This window comes from Schistocerca gregaria, chromosome 3 (assembly GCF_023897955.1).
Source record: "Schistocerca gregaria isolate iqSchGreg1 chromosome 3, iqSchGreg1.2, whole genome shotgun sequence".
NCBI classification, from domain to species: Eukaryota; Metazoa; Arthropoda; class Insecta; order Orthoptera; family Acrididae; genus Schistocerca; species Schistocerca gregaria.
Genome location: NC_064922.1, coordinates 724,536,416 through 724,564,160, shown reverse-complemented (window position 1 = coordinate 724,564,160; position 27,745 = coordinate 724,536,416). Strand labels below are relative to the sequence as shown.

The 27,745-nt window shown below is 42.6% G+C and overlaps 1 protein-coding gene across 2 annotated transcripts in view; it reads left to right on the top strand.

Moving 5' to 3' along the window:
* Positions 1-27,745, top strand: part of LOC126355993 (trypsin-1-like) — a 68,251-nt gene that overhangs the window by 26,106 nt on the left and 14,400 nt on the right. Inside the window, exon 1 of one of the 2 annotated variants that reach the window (XM_050006614.1) lies at positions 20,000-20,449. The exons of the other annotated variant lie outside the window; for it this stretch is intronic. Within the exon in view, the coding sequence (XP_049862571.1) occupies positions 20,039-20,449 (411 nt within the window). The 5' untranslated portion in view covers positions 20,000-20,038. Of the gene's footprint in view, positions 1-19,999; positions 20,450-27,745 lie in introns of those variants that run through there. 2 annotated transcript variants of the gene reach the window in all.

Genomic DNA, 27,745 nt, shown 5'->3' with positions numbered 1-27,745 from the left:
AGAAGAGAATCGAAGCATTAGAGACGTGGTGCTACAGACGAATGTTGAAAATTAGGTGGACTGATAAGGTAAGGAATGAGAGGTTCTGCGCAGAATTTGAGAGGAAAGGAGTTGGTGGAAAACAGTAACAAGAAGAACGGACAGGATGATAAGACAGCTCTTATGTTATCAGGGAATGACTTCCATGGTAGAAGAGGGTGCTGTGGAGGGCAAAAATTCTAGAGGAAGACACAAATTGGAATACATTCATCAAATAATTGAGGGCGTAGGTTGCAAATGCAACTTTGAGATGAAGAATTTGGCGCAGGAGAGAAACTGGTGTCGGGCCACCTCAAACCAGTAAGACAATTAATGACTCAAAACCAAATGAGTCCGATGTGCACTTGTTACAGTAAAACCAATATGCAGTCGCGAAGGTCATGACGAGGGACTTTCTCTAGTATGGTGACACTGTCCTGCCTGCTACAGCTATTACTGCTAATCAGTGCAGGTTGCTATGCCTAATATGATACAACACTATGCTTACCGTCTAGAAGTAGCTTACTCATTACCAATTATTCCAAGTTCTACTAAAACTATGAAATGATATTAAAGTATATTGGTCTTTGTTAAAATATTACTGAGATTTAGTTGATAATAACAGTTGTTATCACTAAATAGTAAACTATCGTACAGTCAATTCAGATTTCCATTTTTAATAACAGCAGACGAAGCACTTCGTGCGTTATTGGTTCCCACTAACATTGCACAGCTATCACAATAATTCAGCTACCCACTTCAGTTCAACTTGTGTGGGTTGGGGGGAAGAGGGGGGGGGGGAGAGGAGGAGAACACAGTACAGTTCGCAGTCTAGGGTCTGCACGGTATTGATCTAAAATGATCTAAAATGTATGCTCTACGTAAAATGATCTCAAGAAATTAAGACCCTTCGAGCAAAGCAGAAATTGCGAAATTTTTGAATGTGTTCTCTTAGGATGGTACCGCCGTAACAATGACACTAATTTTATATATGTAGTATTCAAACCAAACGTTTCCGTCATATGGTAACTTTACAGACGGCCGATCTTTTTTTCTTTCTTTTTTTACGAATGAAGTGAAGCCCCTACACTCCCCCACTACCATGGTCACCAGCACAGAAAGTTCTACTGTCACTTGTCAAAGTGTCAGTATGCTAATCTAGAAGTCTCAGTACGCAGATCTGTGATTTTGTCCATATGTCTGGGTGTGATCACCCACTAATACGGTCCCATCTAGGAAATAGTAGACGTAAGCGGTTGAATAGTAGCGGTTTTAAGAGGGGCCGGGTGAGGGGTAAATTCTACGCCGAGGGAAAGAGAACATCTGTGTCACATTAAGGACCGGTAGTGGGGTTGCTTAAGGATCTTACCAGAAGCCACTGTTGTAGCAGGTGTCCGATGATGTCTCCTGGAGCGGCTGCAGCATCGGCATACCTGTAGTATCTCAAGTCGTCATCTCGTTGTTTGGGGTTGTGTGGGATTTATTCGAGTTCCGTGTTTTCGAGTTCCCTGTCAGCTCCGTTTGGTAGGCTGTACAAGCCGCTGTACAAGTCAGTTTTGCTGTGATACAGGGGTTCGCCAAAGCTGCAGTATATGTGTGTTTAAGCCTGGCATAGATCTTTAGTGTCCCCTAAGGAAAAGTGTTTTTAAGTTCTTGTGCTTCTGCCTATGGCTGTAGCCTTAGTTCACAAGAATCAAGATGGAGGGGTTGTCTCGAATTTCTGTACAGTTGTGTGGCGACGTTTCTTAATGCCTTGTTGAGATTTTCTTGTCAGAATTCGTTACGTAAGTGTGTGTGTGTGTGTGCCTTGGAACATTGCTAACGATTTGCAGCACATTGTTCTTTGTCATCTGCGGGCTATGCTCACGTGTTGTAGCCCCAGGCTGGAGCTGTGTACGTCAGTGATCTAATGAGCTTCATGTACGTGGACCTCGACATCCGCCTATTCAATTTGCTTTTATATAGTTATTTGAGCCTTGCATATGCTTTTCTAGCTACGTATTGCATGTGGTCACCCCCAGCATCCCATGTCAGTTTCTGGTCGAGCTATATCCTAAGGTATCTGACTTTCTCACAGAAATGCACTGGATGTGCGTGTATTGCGATTTTTCTGTAGTGTTGATGTTCGAGCAGTTGATTCTGTCTACGTGTGAACAGAACTGTCTCACACTTGTTGACCTTAACCTTTATATACTATGTCTTCAATCAGCAGTCCACTGTTCTGAGCACCGTCTGTAATCGTAAGTTCTTTTTTCTAAGTTTGCTCAAATGTGACTGTGTCTTCTGGCAGGTATCAACTACTGAATTGTCTGTTGCTTGAACATTTTTACTGTAGAGGTTATGTGGCTTCAGTATGGTGTCCTGGGGTACTGCGGCTTTTATATCGCGTCGTGTTCACTGTTAACCATGTGTGTCAGTGATGAAACGTCTCTTTGTGAGACATTAGTGTAAGAGACGTAAGAGTTTGTAGGTCAGCAAAGCATCGCCAAGTTAGCGAATGAGGCCTTTGTGCTATAGACGATCGAAGGCTTTTTCGATGTCTAGGAAAAATGTGCAGGAGCCGAAAGAGGTTCAGGTCACTCACCTGTCCTTGGAGTAGGGAAACTGCCCCTAAAAAGGGAAAGAATTAGCAATGATGAACGGCATGAGGAGGCAGAAGGCAATGGAAACCACTGCTTTAAATGTACATACTGTGTAGCGAAAGGAAATGTGACCTGTAATTGAAAAAGTAACATGATGATCTCTTCATTGGCAAAAGAAACAGGACTTGTCCCCCAATCGCATCTCCGCGAGTGGAGTGCCAGTGAGAAGATAACTACACTCCTGGAAATGGAAAAAAGAACACATTCACACCGTTGTGTCAGACCCACCATATTTGCTCCGGACACTGCGAGAGGGCTGTACAAGCAATGATCACACGCACGGCACAGCGGACACACCAGGAACCGCGCTGTTGGCCGTCGAATGGCGCTAGCTGCGCAGCATTTGTGCACCGCCGCCGTCAGTGTCAGCCAGTTTGCCGTGGCATACGGAGCTCCATCGCAGTCTTTAACACTGGTAGCATGCCGCGACAGCGTGGACGTGAACCGTATGTGCAGTTGACGGACTTTGAGCGAGGGCGTATAGTGGGCATGCGGGAGGCCGGGTGGACGTACCGCCGAATTGCTCAACACGTGGGGCGTGAGGTCTCCACAGTACATCGATGTTGTCGCCAATGGTCGGCGGAAGGCGCACGTGCCCGTCGACCTGGGACCGGACCTCAGCGACGCACAGATGCACGCCAAGACCGTAGGATCTTACGCAGTGCCGTAGGGGACCGCACCGCCACTTCCCAGCAAATTAGGGACACTGTTGCTCCTGGGGTATCGGCGAGGACCATTCGCAACCGTCTCCATGAAGCTGGGCTACGGTCCCGCACACCGTTAGGCCGTCTTCCGCTCACGCCCCAACATCGTGCAGACGGCCTCCAGTGGTGTCGCGACAGGCGTGAATGGAGGGACGAATGGAGACGTGTCGTCTTCAGCGATGAGAGTCGCTTCTGCCTTGGTGCCAATGATGGTCGTATGCGTGTTTGGCGCCGTGCAGGTGAGCGCCACAATCAGGACTGCATACGACCGAGGCACACAGGGCCAACACCCGGCATCATGGTGTGGGGAGCGATCTCCTACACTGGCCGTACACCTCTGGTGATCGTCGAGGGGACACTGAATAGTGCACGGTACATCCAAACCGTCATCGAACCCATCGTTCTACCATTCCTAGACCGGCAAGGGAACTTGCTGTTCCAACAGGACAATGCACGTCCGCATGTATCCCGTGCCACCCAACGTGCTCTAGAAGGTGTAAGTAAACTACCCTGGCCAGCAAGATCTCCGGATCTGTCCCCATTGAGCATGTTTGGACTGGATGAAGCGTCGTCTCACGCGGTCTGCACGTCCAGCACGAACGCTGGTCCAACTGAGGCGCCAGGTGGAAATGGCATGGCAAGCCGTTCAACAGGACTACATCCAGCATCTCTACGATCGTCTCCATGGGAGAATAGCAGCCTGCATTGCTGCGAAAGGTGGATATACACTGTACTAGTGGCGACATAGTGCATGCTCTGTTGCCTGTGTCTATGTGCCTGTGGTTCTGTCAGTGTGATCATGTGATGTATCTGACCCCAGGAATGTGTCAATAAAGTTTCCCCTTCCTGGGACAATGAATTCACGGTGTTCTTATTTCAATTTCCAGCAGTGTATTATAAAAAGATTGAACAGAAAATGAAATTGTGATATTACGGCACCACACCGACCGTCAGTATTTGAACCTCCCGCCGCGACCGGCAGCTGAGAAGAGCATGCCCCCGGATAACATTGGTAGACCGCCAGCGGTGAAAGAGGCCACCGTGGTGGGTGACGCGAGGCAGGAGCGGATTGTGGTACCGGTCGTCGTCCATGAAGGAAGACGCGTCTCTGCGCACTGACTTGAGGCGAAAAAATACTCCAGCTGATTGACAAAAGAAGGAAGTACAAATCAATTAAGGGAATCTCAGAATTACGGAAATACGAGTCACTTTGGAACTGTAGGCTGTATAATAATAATCTTATTTACGGTCGGTCAAAGCAGAAAAATTCGTTAAGATTTATCATAGATTAAGTGAACATTTTAGAGACCTTGACACGTTAAACCACAACAGGCGGAACTGGCAGCAGTGGAACAAGGAGAGGCAGCACGTGTGTCGACATTGGTCACATTTCTACCCAATGTAGGTAGATGACGAGTGGGATTTGTGCAATAGCAGTCAGCAATTCTACAGATCAATGACCGAGCAAACGGGTAATGCTTCCAAGGAGAACAACGACCATCACAGTTCGCGCATCAGCGGTCAGTGCTCCACGAACTGTGAGCATCCTGAACTCACGTGCAAGACGTATCTTGCGATGCGAAGGAAGATGAAAGGGTAACGCCTGACCACGCCAGCATTGTTGTTGGTGTTGTGGTCTTCAGTCCTGAGACTGGTTTGATGCAGCTATCCATGCTACTCTATCCTGTGCAAGCTTCTTCATATCCCAGTACTTACTGCAACCTACATCCTTCTGAATCTGCTTGGTGTATTCATCTCTTGGTCTCCCTCTACGATTTTTACCCTCCACGCTGCCCTCCAATACTAAATTGGTGATCTCTCAGAACATGTCCTACCAACCGATCCCTTCTTCTAGTCAGGTTGTGCCACAAACTTCCCTTCTCTCCAATCCTATTCAGTACTTCCTCATTAGTTATGCGATCTACCCATCTAATCTTCAGCATTCTTCTGTAGCACCACATTTCGAAAGCTTCTATTCTCTTCTTGTCCAAACCATTTATCGTCCGTGTTTCACTTCCATACATGGCTACACTCCATACAAATACTTTCAGAAAAGACTTCCTGACATTTAAATCTATACTCGATGTTAACAAATTTCTCTTCTTCAGAAACACTTTCCTTGCCATTGCCAGTCTACATTTTATATCCTCTCACTTCGACCATCATCAGTTATTTTGCTCCCCAAATAGCCAAACTCCTTTACTACTTTAAGTGTCTCATTTCCTAATCTAATTCCCTCATCATCACACGACTTAATTCGACTACATTCCATTATCCTCGTTTTGCTTTTGTTGATGTTCATCTTATATACTCCTCTCAAGACACTGTCCATTCTATTCAACTGCTCTTCCAAGTTCTTTGCTGTCTCTGACTGAATTACAATGTCATCGGCGAACCTCAAAGTTTTGATTTCTTCTCCATGGATTTTAATACCTACTCCGAATTTTTCTTTTGTTTCCTTTACTGCTTGCTCAATATACAGATTGAATAACATCGGTGAGAGGCTACAACCCTGTCTCACCCCTTCCCAACTACTGCTTCCCTTTCATGCCCCTCGACTCTTATAACTGCCATCTGGTTTCTGTACAAATTGTAAATAGTCTTTCGCTCCCTGTATTTTACCCCTGACACCTTTAGAATTTGAAAGAGAGTATTCCAATCAACATTGTCAAAAGCTTTCTCTAAGTCTACAAATGCTAGAAACGTAAGTTTGCCTTTCCTTAATCTTTCTTCTAAGATAAGTCGTAAGGTCAGTATTGTCTCACGTGTTCCAGTATTTCTACGGAATCCAAACTGATCTTCCTCGAGGTCGGCTTCTACTAGTTTTTCCATTCTTCTGTAAAGAATTTGCGTTAGTATTTTGCAGCTGTGGCTTATTAAACTGATTGTTCGGTGCCAGCATTGAGGTAAAATAATGGAAAACCGGCACGTGCGTCGCCATTGGTCACGATTCTGCCCATTGTTAGAAGCATAGATCAACGACCGAAGAGTCAGTCGCCCCCCTAGATAATTCGCGACGTTGGGAAAAACATAGAATAAATATCTTCGACAAACGGGCGGGTCGAAAGAAGACGCGAAGAAACGTCGCCTGCGCGGACAGACCGATAATTTGTCAGTGAACGTCATACTTCGCTACTCTGCTCAACACCTACATCTACATCTACATGGTGAAACCTTCCCGTCTCCTCTATATCTCTTTTGTTACTCAACCTTCCCTTCTACAATAACCCATGAAACCTTCCATTAGGATTTCTACCTCTTACTTAATAATAACAAATGAAATCTTTCCTTTGAAATTAATTCTGTTTCTCAACCTTCGCATACAAATTTAAATGCTGCTTATTAAAATTTATTTTCTGATTATTTCGATGAAACATAGAATGTGTCGTCGTCGTGGCCCTCAGTCGTTATCTGCAATAACCCAAAACTGTTTCTTACCTTTTTTACTGTTACTGGATCGCCATCTGACTGCTACATCGAACTGCGACATGAATATACTTACTCTGTTTTACTATACTTTATTAGCTGCAGGTGGGCTGTCATAATAAGTGGCTGTATTTATTACCAAAGCTGACGTTATTCTTTAATTACAAAGCTGACTTTATTCTTTAATTAATTTGACTGAAGATACGTAAATCATACTTAAACTTTTTCTTTGCAAAGTTTTACGTTGATGGTTTTTGAGATGGCTTATAATCAGTAACGCAATATTGTTGGCAAAAATTAATTATATTTTGAATGAAATTATTTTACAAACGTTCAAATGAGACTTACTTTTTAAAATAATCTTACAACTAGCAATGCGCAAAGAAGTCTTGAGTTTCTCAAAAAATTAATTCAATAATATTAGTTCCTCTTAAGATAATAGCTAGCTGATTTCTCTGTGCATCCGTTTATAATCTCTTGTAAATCATAGCTAGTGCCTGGCAGGCACACCGCTCCTCTCAACCTCTCGCCTCAGACCTGCTACCGACTCGCTTCATATCTCGCTTACTACTGGCTTCCTACGAGCGCTTAAGTGCGGTATCTCCTGCCAACAATGCTTTCTGGTGCAGACAATGCCTGCTACCATTACAAAATGTATCAATGCGCAGTCTTTCCCGCTATTTTCTTAAAATGTATCCATACGCGGTCTCTCCCGCCCTTTTTAAAATTATACCTATGTGCAGTCTCTCTTGCCAACAATACTTTGGTGCAGACATTCCCTGCTACCACAATTATTTCCTACATGACAAATGTTAACTACTCCTACTTAATACTATTAGTAAAATATAAACATATTTCATAAATTGTGGTTCGAAAATAGACAATAGAAATATACACGTCTTACAGTGATTACTCTGCAACTCACATTTCGTGCTTCTTCTCTACCATTCTACTCTCGAATGGCGCGTGGGTAAAAGATTCACCTAAATCTTTCCGTTCGAGATCTGTTTTTCTTAATTTATTATGATGATCATTTCTCCCTACGTAGGTGGGTGTCAACAAAATATTTTCACATTGGAAAGAGAAAGTTGGTGACTGAAATTTCTTAAATAGATCTCGCTGCAAAGAAAACCGCCTTTGTTTCAGTTACTGCCACTCCAACTCGCATATCATATCAGTGACACTCTCACCCCTATTGCGCGATAACACGAAACAAGTTGCCCTTCTTTGCACTTTTTCGATGTCCTCCGTCAGTTCTACCTGGCAAAGATCCCACACCGCGCAGCAATATTCCAGCAGAGGACGGACAAGTGTAATGCAGGTTGTCTGTTTCCCACAATATTATCTATGTGCTCTTTCCAATTTAAGTTGCTCGTAATTGTAATTCCTAGGTATTTAGTCGAATGGACAGCCCTTGGATTTGTGCGATTTATCGTATACCCAAAATTTATCGGATTTCTGTTAGCACCCATGTGGATGGTCTCGCACTTTTGTTTAGTGCCAATTGCTACTTTTCGCACCATACAGAAATTCTTGTAATTGGAATTGATCGTCTGATGATTTTACTAGACGCTAAATTACAGCGTCATCTGCAAACAATCTAAGGGGGCTGCTCAGATTATCACCTAGATCATTTATGTAAATCAGGAACAGTAGAGGGCCTATGACACTAACTTGCGGAACGCCAGATATCACTTCTGTTCTACTCGATGATTTACCGTCTATCACTACTAACTGTGACCTCTCTGAGAGTAAATCACGAATCCAGTCACACAACTGAGACGATACTCCATATGCAAGCAATTTAATTAATAGTCGCTTGTGAGGAACGGTATCAAAAGCCTTCCGGAAATCTAGGAATATGGAATAGATCTAAAGATCGCTTGTATATGTCCCAAAATCGTACTGTAAATTGAGGTCAGTGATATGGGTCCGTAATTCAATGGGTTACTCCTATTTCCTTTCTCGAATACTGGTGTGACCTGTGCTACTTAGTCTTTAGGAACAGAGCTTTCGTCAAGTGAGTGGTTGTACATGATTGCTAAGAAAGGCGCTAATGTGCCTACATACTCTTAAAGGAAATTGATTGGTATACCATCTGGACCGGAAGACATGACTTTCTTAATTGATCTGAGTTGTTTCGGAACACCTAGGATATCTACTTTTATCTCACTCATGCTAACAGCTATTCTGGTTCCGATTTATGGAATATTTACTTCGTGTTCTTTCGTGAAGGAGTTACAGAAAACTGTATTTAGTAATTCCGCTTTAGTGTCACCGTCATCGGTAACATTTCCATCACAATCACGCAGTGACGGTATTGACCGTTTTTTGCCACTGGTGTACTTTACATACGATCAGAATCTCTTTGGGTTTTCTGTCATATTTTGAGGTAATATTTCAATGTGGAAACTATTAAAAGCACCTCGCATTGTGCGTCCCCACTAAATTTCGAGCTTCCGTGAAACTTAGCCAGTCTAGGAGACTTTGGGCTCTTCTGAATTTGGCAAGCTTTTTTCACGGGGAGCGTGCAAGAGATAAGTCCCTGCAGGCGCACTATTCGCTGTGCCCTCGGTGGCTCAGGTGGATAGAGAATGCGCCATGTAAATAGGAGATCCAGGGTTCGCGTCCCAGTCTGGGCACACATTTTCAACGCGTCCCCAGTGAAGTATATCAACGCCTGTTTGCAGCTAGGGTGTCCATTTAATTATCATTTCATTTCTAGCAAAGCTACATGGTCATCAACGGTAACTGTTCTTTCGGGAACAGATACTAGCGGTGTATGTAGTTTATCTCACACCTCATCTACTGAACCAAGTAAAGGACCCGTTCCACTGCCCAAAAAGTGTTGTTTTCTCTCCCACCATCCCTGACAAGATAATAAACTTTGCACCTCTCTGTCACTGACGCTCAATACCTAGTGTCACTAGGTCCTGACGCGCTACAGAATGGAATAAATAGAAGATTCAGGTTAGCTAAGGCGAAATAATTGCATGAAAAATGAGAAGCAATCGAAAAGAAATGGTATTCGGAAGGACTGACAAAGCATACAGAAAAGTCAAATCACCATTTGGTGAAATGAAAAGCAATGACGGTAACATTAAGATTGCAATGGAAATTCCGTTTTTAAATGCAGAGGAGAGAGCAGGCAGGTGGAATGAGTACACTAAATGCCTCTACGAGAGGGAGTAGTTACCTGATGAAAGAGACAGGAGTCAACACGGAAGAGATAGGGAATCTAGTGTAAAAAACAGGATTTAAAAGAGCTTTGGATGCCTTAAGATCTAATAAGGCAGAAGGAATCGATAACGTTCTGAATTTCTAGCATCATTGGGGAAATGGCAATAAAACAATTATTGACGATTGTGTGTAGAATGTATGAGACTGGCAATATACCTCAAACATTCGGAACACATCACAAACATAATTTCGAAGATAGCAACAGCTAACGAATTCGGGAAGTATTGCACAATCAGCTTAACAGCTCATTCATCCAAGTTCCTGACAAGAATAATATTTAGAAGAATGAGAAGTAAATTGAGAATCTGTTAGATAACGATTGGTTAGTCTTTAGGAATGGTAATGGCTCCAGAGAGACAGTAATGGCTTTGCGGCTGATAATGGGAAGGAAGATTTAAGAACATCTAGATGCGTGAATGCGATTTGTCGATGAGTCGTTCGCAGCTCATGTTCGTGCCGTTATTGTTTGACATCTTGCCTTGGCGGCACTTCTGTCTCGTTTCTTTTTCGATTTACTGGCGTCACTAAGTTACTGGCTTGTCTGTCCGTGAGTGGCAGCAGTAGCACTTATTGATAAGAGCACTGTCGTACTATCTGCGGAGCGACCGCTAGTATTTCGGGGTCGTCGTGTGTCGGGAGTTCAAGGGGGATGGAGCAGGAGTGAGGTCCGGACAGTCATGACTCGCCCGACCATTGCTGGGACATGTCACTTCATTGGGGACGACCTTGGCTGGTCGTTCGGTCGGTCGTTTCGTAGGACGACCTGTATTTGGAGGCCGACCGCTTCTGGGTTCTCTGTGCGTGTCGAGTTGTAATTTCTCCTAGTCGTTCCACAGTAACTGGTTTTAGTATTGTTCGATTTGTTTGTGGAAGTGTTTTGCGGAACCATGTGTAGCGTCTGTGGTTTTGACTGAGCAGTTATTTGAATACTGTCTGCGTGCTGGATGGAGTCGGTCGGTTGGGACAGAGCAGCGAGGAAGTCTCCTCGGCAGGAGATCAGGCCGGGACCACTACCGGCATGTACGCTCGGTCGGATTATGAGGCGCTAGCTGCGAGAGCTACAAAGTTTGTTGCCCACCGAACCTGGACACTGAAGTTGATTGACCAATTAATCTGTTATGAAACCTCAACTGCTGTGACATCTCTTTGTTCACTGCCGGTTGATGCTTCCTGGACCGTTTCGGCTAGCAGCAATGTATGGTGTGTTGGAGTCGGCGAAATTTTGCAGCCGTCTTCCGGTAGGGTCTTTAACTATTAAATTGGTTATTAATTATCAGTGAAGTGCACCAGTGGTATTTTCTGCCTTGTGGCCATTAACGCCCCAGTTACCTGCCCTGGTCGTTAGCATAGTTTTCCGGCAGTGTGTTTTTCCTTACCATGCTGATGCTGTCTGGCATAGCATGTAGTTCAACAGCCTTTTAGTTGTTCGTTCATTTTTGTTTCTTAGAGTGGTTATTGTGCTTTGGCTGTTTTTAAACACCAATTTTGAAGACGTAATGCTGCTGGTATCTTCGTCCTTGGCTGATACTTTCCGTTGTTATGCCGTTAGTCGGGGAGAAGGGAATTGATTAGGTTGTTGTTCGCTCCTTCAACCGTCCCTTGGTCGGGTTGCCATCCGATTACTTAACCTTGCTCTTGGCAGCCTGTCTCACCTCACCTTGCGTTAGAGCTACCTCCTCAGACCGACCCTTGGAACACTTCCGAGCACCACTGTTCTGTTGGTTTTAGATTATGATTTTCATTTTAGTCTGATGTACAGTGCGAGGAATTCAGTCGTCTATTAAATTAGTTTGTTTTAATTTTAAGATAAGGCCTTCAGCCGACTTAATTAAAATTTGAAGATTGGTTTGTTTAAAAACCAAATTTTGAAAGTTTGTTCCATTTGAAATTCTTGTTATCCAGGCCCAAGTCCTGTGTGTGGCCTTCGACCGAGTATTTACGTGCATTTTTTTAAGTAAGGCCTTCAGCCGCGTGTATTCCTTAAAGCAATTTTTATAGTTTGTGTTCAGCCGTTCATATTTTTGGTGTGGTTTTCGGCCTTCAGCCCAGGAGCTATCGCAAGTTTTCCTAAGTAGGCCTACAGCCGTATTGTTTTAATTTGATCGTTTGAAGGCAATGTGTAATTAAGTGGTTCTTAGGAAAATAAAGGTTTGTATGTTGTGTGCAACTAACAGTAACTGATTACGGCCCACCTCCACAACGATAACCTGATCCGCTCTAACTTGCGAAGCCAGATTTCAGTCAACCTGCGAAAACGACAATGTCAAATGGTGCAAGATGCCCGAAATTCTGACAAAAATAGGGGTAAGCTATAGGGAAAGACCTGTAACACACAATATGTATAGGAACCAAGAGGGAGCAATAAAACAGGAAGACGAAGAACGAAGGTTCGGAATAAAAAGCGCGCCAGAAAGAATTCTAGAGCGGGATTAAATTTCAACGTGGAAGTGTATCAATAATAAGATTCTCTAAATGATTGGTATCGTGAGTGAAAGTGAAGAAGAATTACAGGATCCTTTGAATTGAATGAACAATGTGATGAGAACAGAACATAGACGAAGGGTAGCTCGAAGAAAGATGAAAATTATGAGAAATAGTAGAAATGAGGACAGCGATAAAAGTAACATCAGAGAATGGGATCACGAGGTAGACAAAATTCAGAAATTCTGCTACCTAGGCAACAAAATAACTCATGATTGACGCACAGGGTAGACAGAAAAGCAGACTCGCATTGCCAAAAAAACGTTCCTGGTCAAGAGAAATTCATTGGTATCAAACACAGGCGTTAAATTTGAGGAAGAAATTTCTGATAATCTACGTCTCTAACACAGCAGTGTATGGCAGTGAAATGATGACTGTGGGAATACCAGAACAGAAGAGAATCGAAGCATGTGAGATGTGGTACAACAGAAGAAAATAAAAAATTGAGCGGCACAGTAAAGTAAGATATGAGGAGGTTCACCGCAGTATTAAAGAGACAAGAAGAAGTGACAGGATGATAGGACATCTGTTAAGACATCAGAGATTAACTTGCATGGCACTAGAGGAAGCTGTAGAGGGTAAAAACTGTAGAGGAAGACAGAGAGTGGAATAGCTCCAGTAAATAACTGTGGGCGTAAGTTGCATTTGCTGCTCTGAGATGAAGCGGTTGCGCAGCAAAGGAGAGTAACTCATGGCGAGAGAGATAAAAGCAGTCAGAAGACTGATGATTAAAAAAAAAGAAAAAAAATTACTCGGAGGGGTTCCCTGAAGCTGAATTGTTCCGGTCACAGGGTGGAAAGTCATGTTAGTTTCTCTTTCTCGACAATCTTGTTGAGCAATCTTAGCAAGCTTCTGGGTCTGTAATTCTGTGGGAAGGAGTGGTCTTTGCCTGGCCTCCTCTTGTCAGTACCATTACCGCCTTCGAAAAGGTAAGGAAGCTTTGGTGTAACAGGATAATATTCGTGATGTGTCTTAACCATCCTGTAGTCTTATCTGTGAAGTTCTTGAGAACACTACCATGTCAATGATCTTATCTACCTGAGGTGTGCTTTAGTCCATGTGATTTTGTGTGTGCTGGCATAACTAATTTCGTTGCGCATTGTCTGTGCTACAAGTCGTGCAGAGTTCACATCCGTTTCACTCGTGAATACAGGATCGAAGGGAGACAGACTCGGTGTGAATGACGCTGCTAATGTTCTGGTCTTGAATTCCGCCTATTCCTCCGCGAAGTACATCAGGCCCTTCTATAGCGGGTGTGCAGTCACTCCCTGCTGGATTCCACACTCCTGGCCGTGAGGTATCCATCTTAGCGAGTTCCTGATCCACAGATTGCTTTAACATATTTGTATATTCTCCTATCATCAAGCAACGATGAAATTATATTTTTCCAACTTCAAGATGTTTCTCACCACTCTGCACTTTTGACTTCACCTTCTGAGATCAACTACGCTTTTTAAGTTTATTATGATGCGACATAGTTGTGTTGTGACTTTTTGCAAGCTATGTCCCTATAATGAACGTCAAGGAGGCGTTAATCCTGAAGACAGACCAGAAAAAGATGGCTGGGTAGTTTAAGCTGTTCCAAGGAACTAAGCTTTTGGGAGCTGGGTCCAGTCGCTCCCAGCTGCAGCAACAGAACTTCTCTCGAAGCTCGCTGTCTGTCAAGCTGGTTTCTTTCCAGTTTACTGGCGGCTGGAGTCACCTTGTTCACAACACGTTAGAACATGTTATATTTAAGGCAAGAACAATATACGATTATACAGGGCAGCGCTAAATGACTGTAAGTTTGATGTTGTTATGAACTGTATCGCCTTGAGTAAATGGTCGAGAATAATAGCGAAACAACTTTACTGCTAACAACTAAATCACAAATATATTATAATGATTATGCTGGTCATCATAGAACACTATTCACATCTGCCCGAGGCCTGAAGTGCCAGTATATTTATCTGTTAGTATCTGTCCATGAGTTGGTCTCCAGTTTCAGCGCGCCTGCTGTGAGTGCAGCCAGTGGTGGGCGCATGGACACCCGTGCTGGCGTACGAGTGAAATCGATTTTGCTGTTGTGGCAGCATGTTCATTCAGAACAACATGTTACACTTCTTCCTCTCAAGCGAACGAAAAACATGCGTGTAAAAACGCAGTTTATGTAGTATGGAAGTGGATTTTTGAATGGTGCTTTTCAATTGGACTTGGTGTTCACATGGATGTATTATGTATAACTTTGTTACCACACTTCTTTTTTTTTTAACAAAAATTATGGTTTCTTTCGCTTTAGCTAGTTTGACCTTTGTTCGTTGGCTTCCCACTGTGAGCACTTTTGATGTATGTGCAGATGAGGTGAGAGAAGAGTGAGCACAGAACATACTGATGGTGTGACGGCGATCGAGCGTCTCCATACGCTGTGGCGGGCTCGCTTGTGCTAGGGCGTCGTGGCTTGGTGGGGCCTTGGAAGGCACATAGCAAGAGGCGCTGCCGATAATGACGATGCCCGAAAACATCACAAGAAAGCTTAAAAAAATGTCATTATCTTCTGAGATTCTGTACGGAACTGATTATATGTAACGGTTTATGCGAGTTACGTATTGAAAAGGGTTCGGTATACCCTCAGTTGTAAATGTTACTGTGCATTGGACACGAAAAACTGAAGAGTTACTGAGGACGTTTATTATTATTTAGTAGCTTCCATAGTTCGGAGTCCTCGACCTTCTGCAGAAGGTCAGTAAGGCACGTGGCACTGCATAGCAGTTCCACTGTGTCAAGAGTTTTGAGAAAGGCGGCCGCAAAAAGGGATGTAGCTGAGTTAAAAGTTGTCACTAATGGCATCTGGGTGACAGATCATTTGGAAGGCAACACTTCATTTTGACTTAATGCAGCTACGGAACTTGGCAGTGACACTCCACTGCCTGCGTATCAGCCATCATTGTTGGTGCAGCGTTTACCTCTGTACTGTCGCTGTCGAGTCAATGTCGGATGCTACCGTCAGGCAGTCTTTGCTCAGGTCACTCCGATCCTCCTCTGATTTCCACATATCATTGTTTACTGTGTCTAGAAACTTCATTGTTCCAAATAAAGAAACTGTGTTTTGCAGTATCGCAGCGGTTCTTCCAAGTAGCAAGGCGGATCGTACGCTCAGTATCGAACTGGGTCAGAGGACATCAGTTTTATAAGCACCAGACTATTACGCGGCACTGTACTTTGAACGCCTAAAACATTATGACCACTGCCCACCACGACTGGATGCTGCTTGATGGCGTAGCGGGCATGTGACGCAGTAACAACTGTCCGTGTCTCGGAGCCACAGTTGTTTGAAAAGCGTTGTAGTGAACTCACGTTGATCTCTCAACGACCAAATTCTCCTGCTGTAAATACCCTATGGAACCCATCTGGGCCGTTATTGTGTGTCATCACCAGATACACACGTCTATTAAATCTGGGTACAGAAGGGTAATAAATCGGTCAAAAATTCAGATTTTCAGGAGGGTTCCCAGAGACATGAACTGGATGGATGTTTACAATATCGACTCAAAAGAAAAATACAAAGCATTCATTAATACAGATATTTCCTCTAAAGGTAGCTCATAACAAACAGAAATCTAAAAACAAAACATAGGTTATACATGGAATAAAGATATCATGTCGGACAAAAACGAGACTGCATCTACTGTCTAGGAACAGCTCTGATGTTAACATTCTAATGGATTGGAAAGAATACTGCAAAATATTGAAGCAAGTAATCCAAAATCTAAGCAGCTTTATCAGAGAAACATTTCCAGACTGTCTAAAATATTCTGAAGTTAAGCCTCTCCAGAAGAAGGGGGATAAAGGGATACCATCCAGCTATCTACCAGTTTAACTTTTGCTTGCTTTTTCGAAAATATTTGGAAGGTTGTTTTCAAGCGTCTAATTAAGCATCTGACTCCAGATAATATATTTGTACAAGTCACAGTTTGCTTTCCCAAAGGGTTCTGATGTAGCGAAGGCTGCTTACACATACAGTGAGCCGGCCGGTGTGCCGGTGTGGCCGAGCGGTTCTAGGCGCTTCAGTCTGGAACCGCGCGACCGCTACGGTCGCAGTTTCGAATCCTGCCTCGGGCATGGATGTGTGTGATGTCCTTAGGTAAGTTAGATTTAAATAGTTCTAAGTTATAGGGGACTGATGACCTTAGATGTTACGTCCCATAGTGCTCAGAGCCATTTTTTGAACATACAGTGAGAATGTACTTAATTCTTTAGATAACAAATTGAGGCTACTGGAAATTTCTGTGTCACGACAAAAGACTTTGGCTGTGTGAATCACAGAATTATCTTAAGTAAATTGGAATATTATGCGGTCATCGGCAGTACTGCGAAATGATTTGAATCTTACCTAACTAACAAGAAACAAAGCGCCTACTTGCGAAGTACCTGTGGAGTAAGTAAAGAGTATTCATCTGACTGGGAATTAATTACATGTGGTGTTCCTCAAGTTTCCGTCTTGGCTTCGTTGCTTTTTTTTTGTCAGCATTAATGACCGCTCTTCTGTTACATTGCCAGATGCTAAGTTTCCTTTGTTTGCAGATTATGCAAACATTGCAATTAGTTCAAAAAATGGCTCTCAGCACTATGGGACTTAACATCTGTGGTCATCAGTCCCCTAGAACTTAGAACTACTTAAACCTAACTAACCTAACGACATCACACACATCCATGCCCGAGGCAGGATTCGAACCTGCGACCGTGGCAGTCGTGTGGTTCCGGACTGAGCGCCTAGAACCGCTAGACCACCGCGACCGGCTTGCAATTAGTAGCAAGTCAAGTACAGATTTAGAAATGGCTGCTAATCAAATTTTCGCTGACATTTATAAGTGGTTTCAAGCTAACTTACTGCCGTTAAAAATTGAAAAGAGCAACTATATGCAGTTCAGAATCTGTTAGAAATTTCCTTCCAGTATGTATTTAACATGTGAAGATGTGCAGATCCAAGAGGTTGACACTGTTAGATTTCTGGAATTACAGCTCGATAGTAGGTTCATTTGAGAAGCGCATATCACAGAATTGCTGAAGCGCCTAAACAAGTCTGTATTTGTAGTGAGAATGATATCAGATATAGGAGATACAATTACAAAGAAAATTTGCATATTTTGGTTACTTTAATTCTATTATGTCGTATGGGATCATGTTCTGGGGTAACTAATCAAATCTAGCAAAAGCATCTAATGTGCAAAAGTGTACAATAAGATTCATCTGTGGTGTAAATTCAAGAACATAGAGAGCCCTGTTCAAGAAACTTACTATTCTGACAACTGCTTTTCAGTTTATATCTTTCTTAATGAAATTTGTTGCAAGTAATATGTCTCTGTTTCCACCAAGTAATATGTCTCTGTTTCCACCTAACAGCTCAATATGTAGTATCATGTAGAACAATCTACATGAAGATCTAAAATGACTTTCCTTGGACCAAAAAGGGGTCCAACACTCAGGAACACAATAAACTACCAACAATCAAACAATCATTAAATACTGGGATTCAGATAAAGCAAAGTTAAAACAGAGTTTGAAAGACCGTTTGATAGGCACTTCTACTCCATGGATGAATATCTTAATAGGAATTGTAAGACCAGCTTAAGTAAAAAATTTTGTAAGATTTCAGATTTGACAGCATTTGGTCGCAACAGTCAAGATTAGATTTTTTGTCTATGATAAATCTATTAAAAGTACATAACTGTGTTTCATTCTGACAGGGTACTAATTCTGTAAATATTAGAAGTTCGAGTTTAATGTAAAGTGTTCACATATTCTGACAATCCCCAGACAAATGATCAGGGTTGAGAGTATTTTAATCAAACATACACCCACGAGAGTCATCTTATTTTTGGGTCTATGGAAGGAAAACTGAATCCAATCTAATCTAATCTGGAATCATAGGGAGCTAAAGGGCGATCCGGCGTTGAGGTATGGAGATCCTTTGCTTCTTGATGTAACAGGTTGTGCAATCTTATGTTCATTTCTGAATTGGACCTGTAATGAGTCCATTACCGCTTAAATTTTTGGTTACAAACGGTATTTCCATTATTCTAGTCAGCAATTTGTAAATGTGGGATGGAAAATTGTGATTTGTTCCTTTATTAGACAAGACACGTTTTCTATTTGTCTATTCGGAAATGGACGTCAAATAACTCTGTCGATTCAACGTCTCCATTTTATACTTGCCACGCACTGCAATGTGACTTGGTGCCAGAAACTGAATAACCACATTTTGCAGCATGGGCCACTTCGAGATGTGCACGAAGAGAGCCAATAACGTACTGGTAAGAACTGGCAGGGATGTGGAGCCATGCTGAATCCTGCGTTGTGGTCATTTGCACAAGGTTTTCAGCTGAGGGTCCATGGCTCGTACAGCTCGATCATAGGTACAAATCCAGGGGAGTTTGGTGGATTGATCCTGGTGTTCTTTGAATCACTCACGGATGCTACGAGTTGTGTGACACGTTGGATTGTCCTGCTAGCAGACAACTTCCTGTAGGTGTGGACGTGGTCGACATTGACAGAAGCAAACTTGCACTGGACCATTAAGCCTTCCACAATGACGAGATCGACCAGGGAATGCCACGAAAACATTCCGCAGATCGTAACGCTCCCTCCTCCGGCTTGGATGATTCCGACGACAGTTGAAAGGTGTTTGCTTTCAGACATTTCGCACCGTACGCGCCAACAGTCATCTGTCCTATAGAGCAAGAAAAGTGACATATCTGAAAAGGTCACCTGTCGCCACCCAGTGGACGTCCGATTGCAATTCCAACATTCCTCACCGATGAAGGGCAGTCAGCAGGGATGCACAGGCCCATGCGTAACAACGTACGCTGAAGCGTTGTGATTTTTTATTGCGACATTTTGCCGTGCACATGAATGGTATATTTCAACCATGGCGGCATGTGAACAGTTTACAGACTTAGCCATTTTGGAAGTGATTCCATCCTTGGCCCGAAAGCAAATCATCATGGCCTTTTGGTGGTCAGATAAATCACTCCGTTTCCGTATTACACCAGCGACTGCGGTGTCTCCCCTGTCCTCCCGAAGCTCTTTATGTACCCTCCACTGCTACTGCTGCCACCTGCCGCCTATGAGTGATTACCGCACGCTGTCAACATAGGCCACATTAATGTGACTCGATCATGTAGTACCTGCCCAGCTGTATGTTTTACATGGCAATTCATCATTCTGTTCATGTAACATGTGTAAAATAGAATTAATTTCATGAGGTGTAACGTCGTATCATTAAATATGTGATACTTTTCTTCTCACGGGTATTCTTCCTTTCTGTTTATCCATCTGTTGTACTTGATACTGTATATAAAATGCAAAAAAATCGATATTAAAATCGAACTATTGCTGAGAGATATGGAGGTAGATGAAGTGAGACCACTCTATGTGAGCTCACTGTGTTGCTTCAAAGTGGTTGATAAGTTTGCAGAGGCGCAGATAACCGATAAGACGGGCGACACTGAACAACACGAGCGCCAGTGCCGGGAAAAGCCGAGCGCAGCCATGTTGAAGGCAGCCTTAGCCCTATGTCTGCTATTTGCAGTCTGCTGTGCTGCGCCTTCTACGGCGTCTCGAAGGCTTCTTACACTTGAGGTCGATGATCGGATTTTAGGAGGTGAGGTCGCGAACATCTCCGATTACCCGTGGATGGTCTCAGTAGAGTACTTGGAGGCGCACCGCTGTGGCGGCACCATCGTCAGCTCCAGCTGGGTGATGACTGTTGCTTCGTGCATCTGGGGCACAACCGCCAACAACTTTGCCCTGCGGGTCGGCACTTCCATTCGAGAGAGCGGCGGCACCGCCTACTCAGCCTCCCAGTTGTTCTGGCACGACGATTACGTTGCTGCAACATCAGACTACGACATTGGTTTCTTCCAGACCACTGATTCCATTTCCTTTGATGACAACGTTCAGGTACTGTGAACAGCTTCATGTCAGAGACTCATTCAAGAAATACTCAGCTTTTACAGATTCAAGTACTTAGCTTTTACAGATTCAAGATGTATACATCATCTTCCGCAGCTGGACCCTGTATTAAAATCATTTCAGTCTCAGACACTGCAGACTTCTGCAAATATAAAATAATACCTCTTACTAAACTGTTTCTAAATTCTCTACTCATAGTTCATCAACAGACCAAATGTGATTACCTGAGGATGTAAACCTTATCTATCACTAATTATGTCACTCATTTCTGAAAATGTAATTGTAATTAATCTTTTTATTTATTTACGTTATTTATTACCATTATTTTAAAACATTCTGGAAAATTCATATATTTAAGTTGCTGAACTCAACAATGGAAACGATGAGGCTTCTGATAAAGTCGCACATCAATTGAAACATTACATCACCAGATGATTACGCTTTTCCCAAGGAATGCACATTTCCTTTATTTCGTAAGAGGGAACTATTGAAGCCTATCTGATACTTTGTTCACACAGCTGTTGATCAGTACCACTTTTGAAGTAAATCGGAATAATATGGTTAGTTGATTTCATTTGGGGCTGCGTAAGGACGCGTTGTACTCTTGTAATATTAAGCACGTTATCATGCCAGTGGTCTCCCCTAATGTTGGTCTGCGTAAAGACACAAGTGGGAAGATCCAAACATAGCAGCACAGAATGACCCTAAACCTCTTAGTGAACATTATCTTGGAAAAAAACATGTCAACTAGGTCATCCAATGTCCAATACACATGCCTGGACATGCACGAACATCCTTTATCTCCAACGTCATAAAAAATAGCTCTGAGCACTATGGGACTTAACATCTATGGTCATCAGTCCCTTAGAACTTAGAACTACTTAAACCTAACTAACCTAAGAACATCACACAACACCCAGCCATCACGAGGCAGAGAAAATCCCTGACCCCGCCGGGAATCGAACCCGGGAACCCAGGCGTGGGAAGCGAGAACGCTACCGCACGACCACCAGATGCGGGTCCTAACGTCATAGAGCGAGCAAATTCTTACAACATAATCAGGGTCAGTATTTCAGACCTTGGGTTCTGATGATATACAGCTTGTCCCAGTTTGCCCTCGTCGCCATGTTCGACCTCCATCTTGTATTATTGCAGGTAACCCGTCTTGGATTCTGACGTCATAGTAGAGCCACACTAGTGTCACGAGACTGGGCCAGTATGCCTGATTTCTAAATGAAACAACAGATCTGAGCTGGACTGTGACGTCATAGATCCAGGAACAGTATTCCAGGTCTGGAGCAGTTCGGCAGAATTCTAAACCCATATAAATAGCCTAAGAGATCTAAGCCGAATTGTGACTCTATTGTTCCAGTGTTTCAGGTCAGCTAGCATAACAATGCACCATTTTAAATTCCCTGTCAGCTTGTACTTTCGACCACATCCTGCTTCCACAGAAACATACGTGCACAGTTGTGTCACATTTTGAATTTTTCGGCAGTGACTTTTTAGGCTTTCGCAACGGATCTGTTGCAAATACACCTCCCGAGTTTGTCGCCGGAACGTATTGTGTAAATCGCACAATATTTCATCGATGCAGCTGATCGACATCTTCAGGTGGTATTAGTTACTGCTGTCACTGCTGTAAGGTGCGACTGAAGCAGTGTCAGCTGCAACTAACTACCACCACCTGAAGACGTCGATCAGCTGCATCGACGAAATATTTTTCGATTAACACACTACGATCTGGTGGCAAACCTGAAAAGATTATTTGTAATTTCACAGCAATTTTAATTTCCCACCAAAATTTGAATTTCCTGCCATTTTGTGCACAGGAAAGTTGACAGTTTTCAGAGGTTGGAAGGTATGGGAGGGTGAGAAACCGCAACACTTTTCGATGACGTCAATGGCACACTTTCATGCAAGAATAGTCACTGTTTTCTGACTACTGTGTTGTCAGAAGCTGTAACAGGAGATGGGTCACTCAGCAGTGATTTTCGACGTGGACTATTCATTGGATGTCAATTGAGTAATAAATCCTTTAATGACATTTCAATCTTTCTGAAGATGCCCGGGTCGATTTTGGGTGATGCAACTGTGAAGTGGAATCGAGAGTGAGCAACTATAGTTAAACCACGACAGGAAGATCTCATGTAGTGCTTGACAGGCACTGTAGAGCACTACAAACTTAGTTGTAAAAAGTTGCATGAAATCAGCGGATGGAATCACTCGTGGTTAGGAAACTGTTGCCAGCACTGCACGTAGTGCAATGATTGAGCGTAAGACACTAAACAGAATGAGGTACGACACCCACCCATTAATGCTATACTATCATTTCATTTCATACCCTGTTACAATCCGGTGGAACGGTTTGGGTTTCCCAGTGCCTGGAGAATGTAAGCTGCCATCGTGTGTTCTGCCAACAATGAAGTGTAGAAGAGGTGGGGTTAAGGTGTGATCCCCTCATTGTGGTTAAGAAAATGGTAAATGCTAAAGGATATGAACGCATTTTGTGTAATGCGTACATTATACTAACACTCGATGGGTGTGCGTATCAGCATGACAGTTTACCCTGTCATAAATGATCATCTGTGAGGTTATGTGCTGTGCACAATAATTTTCCTGAAATAGACTGATGTGCCCTTAGTCCTGACCTTAATTGTGCCAGAATTGCGGCACTTGCAGTCCGCGTTCAAATTCATTTGGCGGCGCAGCCCGCGACAGGTCGCGAGCGGAGCATCGCTAGTATTCGGATCACTACCATCGGTTGGTGACGCACGGACGCTGTAAAAAGTAGTTAGCGGAAGGAATTGGGAATCGCCCGTGGGTGGAGTACTACTAACAGCTTCGGGGTAGGAACCGCCCGTTGGTGAGTCGGAGCACAAATACTGTGACGAAGAAGCGAGGTTTACTCGCAGACGGATGGCCAAAGCTAGTAGGTATTTGCTGTAAAATTTGAGGCATCCTCCCTAGAGGCCCTTGGTCTCTGTTAGTTTGTGTATATATTGTAGCATAACGCCAGTAGCATGCTCCCCTCCTATTACAATGTCGGTGCACGTCCATTTTATTTAGATTCACATCCTGGCAAATTTAGATGAGAGTGTGTTTTGGGTGATACGTGCTACCTGTAGTGCAAAACCAATGGGGAGTGGCCTAATTATATCCCTTATTGACTACGCATTGACATTCTACGTGGCTGCTGTTGGGTCTAGTGTATTCGACTGAATGATAACTGGCTGAAGGAAATGTTCCTAGTGATAAGTGGATCGTTATTTCTTTTGTAATTTTTTGTTTTACCATTCCAGTTTTGTGTATGATGCGGAGTGTATTAATGGAGGGTTTCATTATGAATTTTGTCTATCTCATTTTGTCTCTTTATTGTTGAGTAAGGTGCCGGCTTAAGTTATTCTTCCAATGTGTGTTATTTCTGTATCTTAATTTGTAACTTCTTATGTATTATGAATGAACTGTATACAAGATATAACCTTTTTTCCCGACCATCACTCTTCTGAGTAATCTGATGTGACCAATCACGTATTCCCCTTCTCATCTCACAGTAATAATTGAAACACAATTCCCAAATTATTTGTTGGATGTATTCCAATGTTTGTCTTCCCCTACAGCTTTTACCCTCTACAGCTCCCTCAAATACAATGGAAGTTATCCCCTGATGTCTTAACAGGCGTCCTATCATCCTTTCCTTCTTCTTGTCAGTTTTTTCCATATATTCCTTTCCTCGATTATTCTACAGGCTACCTCCTCATTCCTTACCTTCTCAGTCCACCTAATTTTCAACATTATGCACATCACATCTTTTATGCTTCGATTCTCTTCTGTTCCGATTTTTCCATAGTCCATGTTTCACTACCATACAATGGATGCAGTACTTCATACGTGCATTCTCAGAAATTTCTTTCTCCAACGAACGCTTCTGTACGATACTGGTAGACTTCTCTTGGCCAGGAATACGTCTTTTGACAGCACTGGTCTGCTTTTTATATCCTCTTTGCCCCTTCCATCACGAGTTATTTTTCTACCTAAGTAGCAGAATTACTTAACTTCATCTACTTCCCAATTCAGATATTAAGTTTCTCGCTGTTTTAATTTCTTCTGATTCTAATTAGTTTCGTCTATCTTAAATTTACCATCATTCCATATACTACACTCCTTAGACTGTTTATTCCATTCTACATATCCTGTAATTCTTCTTCCCTTTCATTGAGGATAGCAAAGTCATCATTGATATACTTTCACCTCTAATATTAACCGTAGTCGTGAACCTTTCCTTTATTTCTGTCATTGCTTCTTCAATGTATGGAAGAAACAAGAGTGGCGAAATATTACATTCTTTTTTATCCGAACTCTTCGTTCTTGGTTATTCGATCTTATTGCGCCCTCTTGATTCTTGTAGATATTGTCTATTACTCCTATTTCTATGTAGTTTCTACCTATTTTTCTCAGAATTTGGAAACGGATTGCTCCAGTTTTTATTGTCTGACACTTTTTACTAGTTGACAAATCCTATGAACGTGTATTGATTTTTCTTCAGCTTTGATTTGTCTTCAGTCTTGATTCAATTACGAACCGCAGCATGAGAACTGCCTCTTTGGTGCCCTAACGTTTCCTAAAGCCAAGCTGATAGTCATCTAAGAATTCCTTAGTTTTCTCTTCCATTCTTCTTTATATTATCCTTTCATCAACGTGGATGTATATGCTGTTAAGCTGATAGTGCGGTAATTCTCGCACTTTTCGGCTGTTGCTATCTTCGGAGTGGTATGGATGATTTTTTGCGATAGTCTGATGGCATCTCTCAAGTATCAGACACTTTTGGTTCTACTGCTTATATTAATTTGCGATACCTTTTCTAAGTAACGTCGTTTGGTTCTATTGGGGAAAATTCATTAAAACTGCCTTATGTTTATTACAAGTCATATTTTGTTCTTCTGAGCGCCGAGTTCTTTGACCGCTGCCTGTTCTGCATACGCTCTGGATTGTTTGTACTGTACTTGTCAATAACTTGAATCAGATTTACTTCAGAAGTTAGGGCAACACATTTCCCTGGGACTTAACATTCCCATAAGTTCCTGTGCTACAGAGCCCTAAGGAACACCTCTGAGGTGCATAAGAACTTTGACTCCGCTCCAGATCCCACTGCCCAATTTCAGTTCTTCTCTATTTCGAACTCTTAAAGAAGAATGGACTGCTATTGCTCTCAGCAGACTTTCAAGCCGTCGTAAAGGCTATGAAAGGACGCACTCCACATTAATGTCCATTAATAGGCATCCTGTTACTTTGGAACAGAATATAGTGATGCAGTAGGTCCATGCTTAACAATTATATACAACCGGTCACTCGACGAAAGATCCGTACCCAAAGATTCGAAAGTTACACAGGTCACGCCAATGTTCACGAAAGGTAGTGCGAGAAATCCACTAAATTACAGGCCAATATCTTTAACGTTGATATGCAACAGGATTTTGGAACATATATTGTGTTCGAACATCATAAATTAGCTCGAAGAGAGCGGTCTATTGACACACAGCCAACACGAATTTAGAAAACATCGTTCTTCTGAAACAGAACTAGCTCTTTACTCACACGAAGTAGTGATTGCTGTTCACAAGAGGTTTCAAATAGAAACAGTATGTCTAGATTTTTGACACTGTCCCGCACTAGCGGCGTACAATAAAATTGCGTAGTTGTGGAACACTGTCTCAGTAATGTGACTGGGTTCGTGATTTCCTGTCACAGAGATCAGAGTTCGCAGTAAGTGACGGAAAGTAATCCAGTAAAACAAAAGTGATTTCTGGCGTTCCCCAAGGTGGTGTTATAAGCCCTCTGCTGCTCCTCATCTATATGAACGATTTACAGACAATCTGAACAGATTATCTTCAAATGAAGCAGTCATTTATCGTTTAGAAAAGATGTCTGTATAGTGCGAAAGTTTGCAACTGACCCTAAATAATTGAAAGTGATAGGTGATCCACACTAGTGCTAAAAGGAATTCGTCAAACTTCGGTTACACAATAAATTAGTCAAAGCTATAAGGCCATAAATTCAACTAAATGCCTAGAAATTACAATTACGAATACCTTAAATTGGAAAGAATACGTAGAAAATGTTGTGAGGAAGGCAAACCAAAGACTGCGTTTTATTGGCAAAGCACTTAGTATAGCAGATCTACTGAAGAGACCGCCTGCATTATGCTTGTCCGTCCTGATCTAGAGTACTGTTGCTCTTACCAAATAGGATTGACGGAGTACATCGAGAAAGTTGAAAGAATACCAACACGTTTTGTATTATAGTCAAACAGATCAGAATGTGTCACCGACATGATACAGGATTTGAGGTGGGCATAATTAAAACAAAGGCGTTTTTCATTGCGGCAGAATTTCAATCAAAAACTTTCTCCCCCGAATTCGATAATATTTTGTTGATGCCGACCTACATAGGGAGAAACGATCATCGTGATAAAGTAAGGGGAATTAGAGCTTGCACTGAAAGATACAGGTGTTCGTTTCTTTCGTGTGCTGTTCGATATTGCAATAACAGAGTACTATTATGAAGGTGGTTCGACGAACCCTCTGCCAGGCACTTAGGTGTGATTTGCAAAGTATCCACGTAGATGTAGATGTTGATAGCGTACCTCTAGTAATGTTAGTAGCAAGTGCAGATGTTTGTTCAGCCACAAAACTCTTTTACCGTATATTAGATCTTACACGTTAACAAAAAGAGTAAATAGAATAAAGAGTTAACTAATTTGTATTTACTAGAGTATAACTACTACTGATCTTGTTCAGGAGTAACTTAAACGATATGTTCAATGATCGTTCGAAAATAACTGCTCGGAAACAAGTTTGTTGATGATGTAAAAACTGATGTTAAACAGTGTCTGACATGGTCTGTATTATCGGAAACATCCATTTACCGAACTGATGCCTACCACTCCTGGATCACCTTTATAATTGACTTCAGTACTCCACTGTAGTCAGAGGAAACTGCTCTATGTACTGAACTTGCTATCCAAACCTAGTCTATTCACAGGTATATGAGCCTGTCGATAGAACCACGTCTTGTAAAATAGGAAATATGCCCGAAATGTGTAGTATATGTGATTGTGGGTAAATCTCCCACCATGCAGACCCGTTGCTTCATAATGGTAATTTTTTCTGATAGAGTAGAATGGTTCAAACACGGCAACTGATTTATTTATTCATTTAACTCTTTCCCAAACTAGGGACGAACTGATGGAGAATTCATTGCACAGGAAAGTGCACAGCCTATATC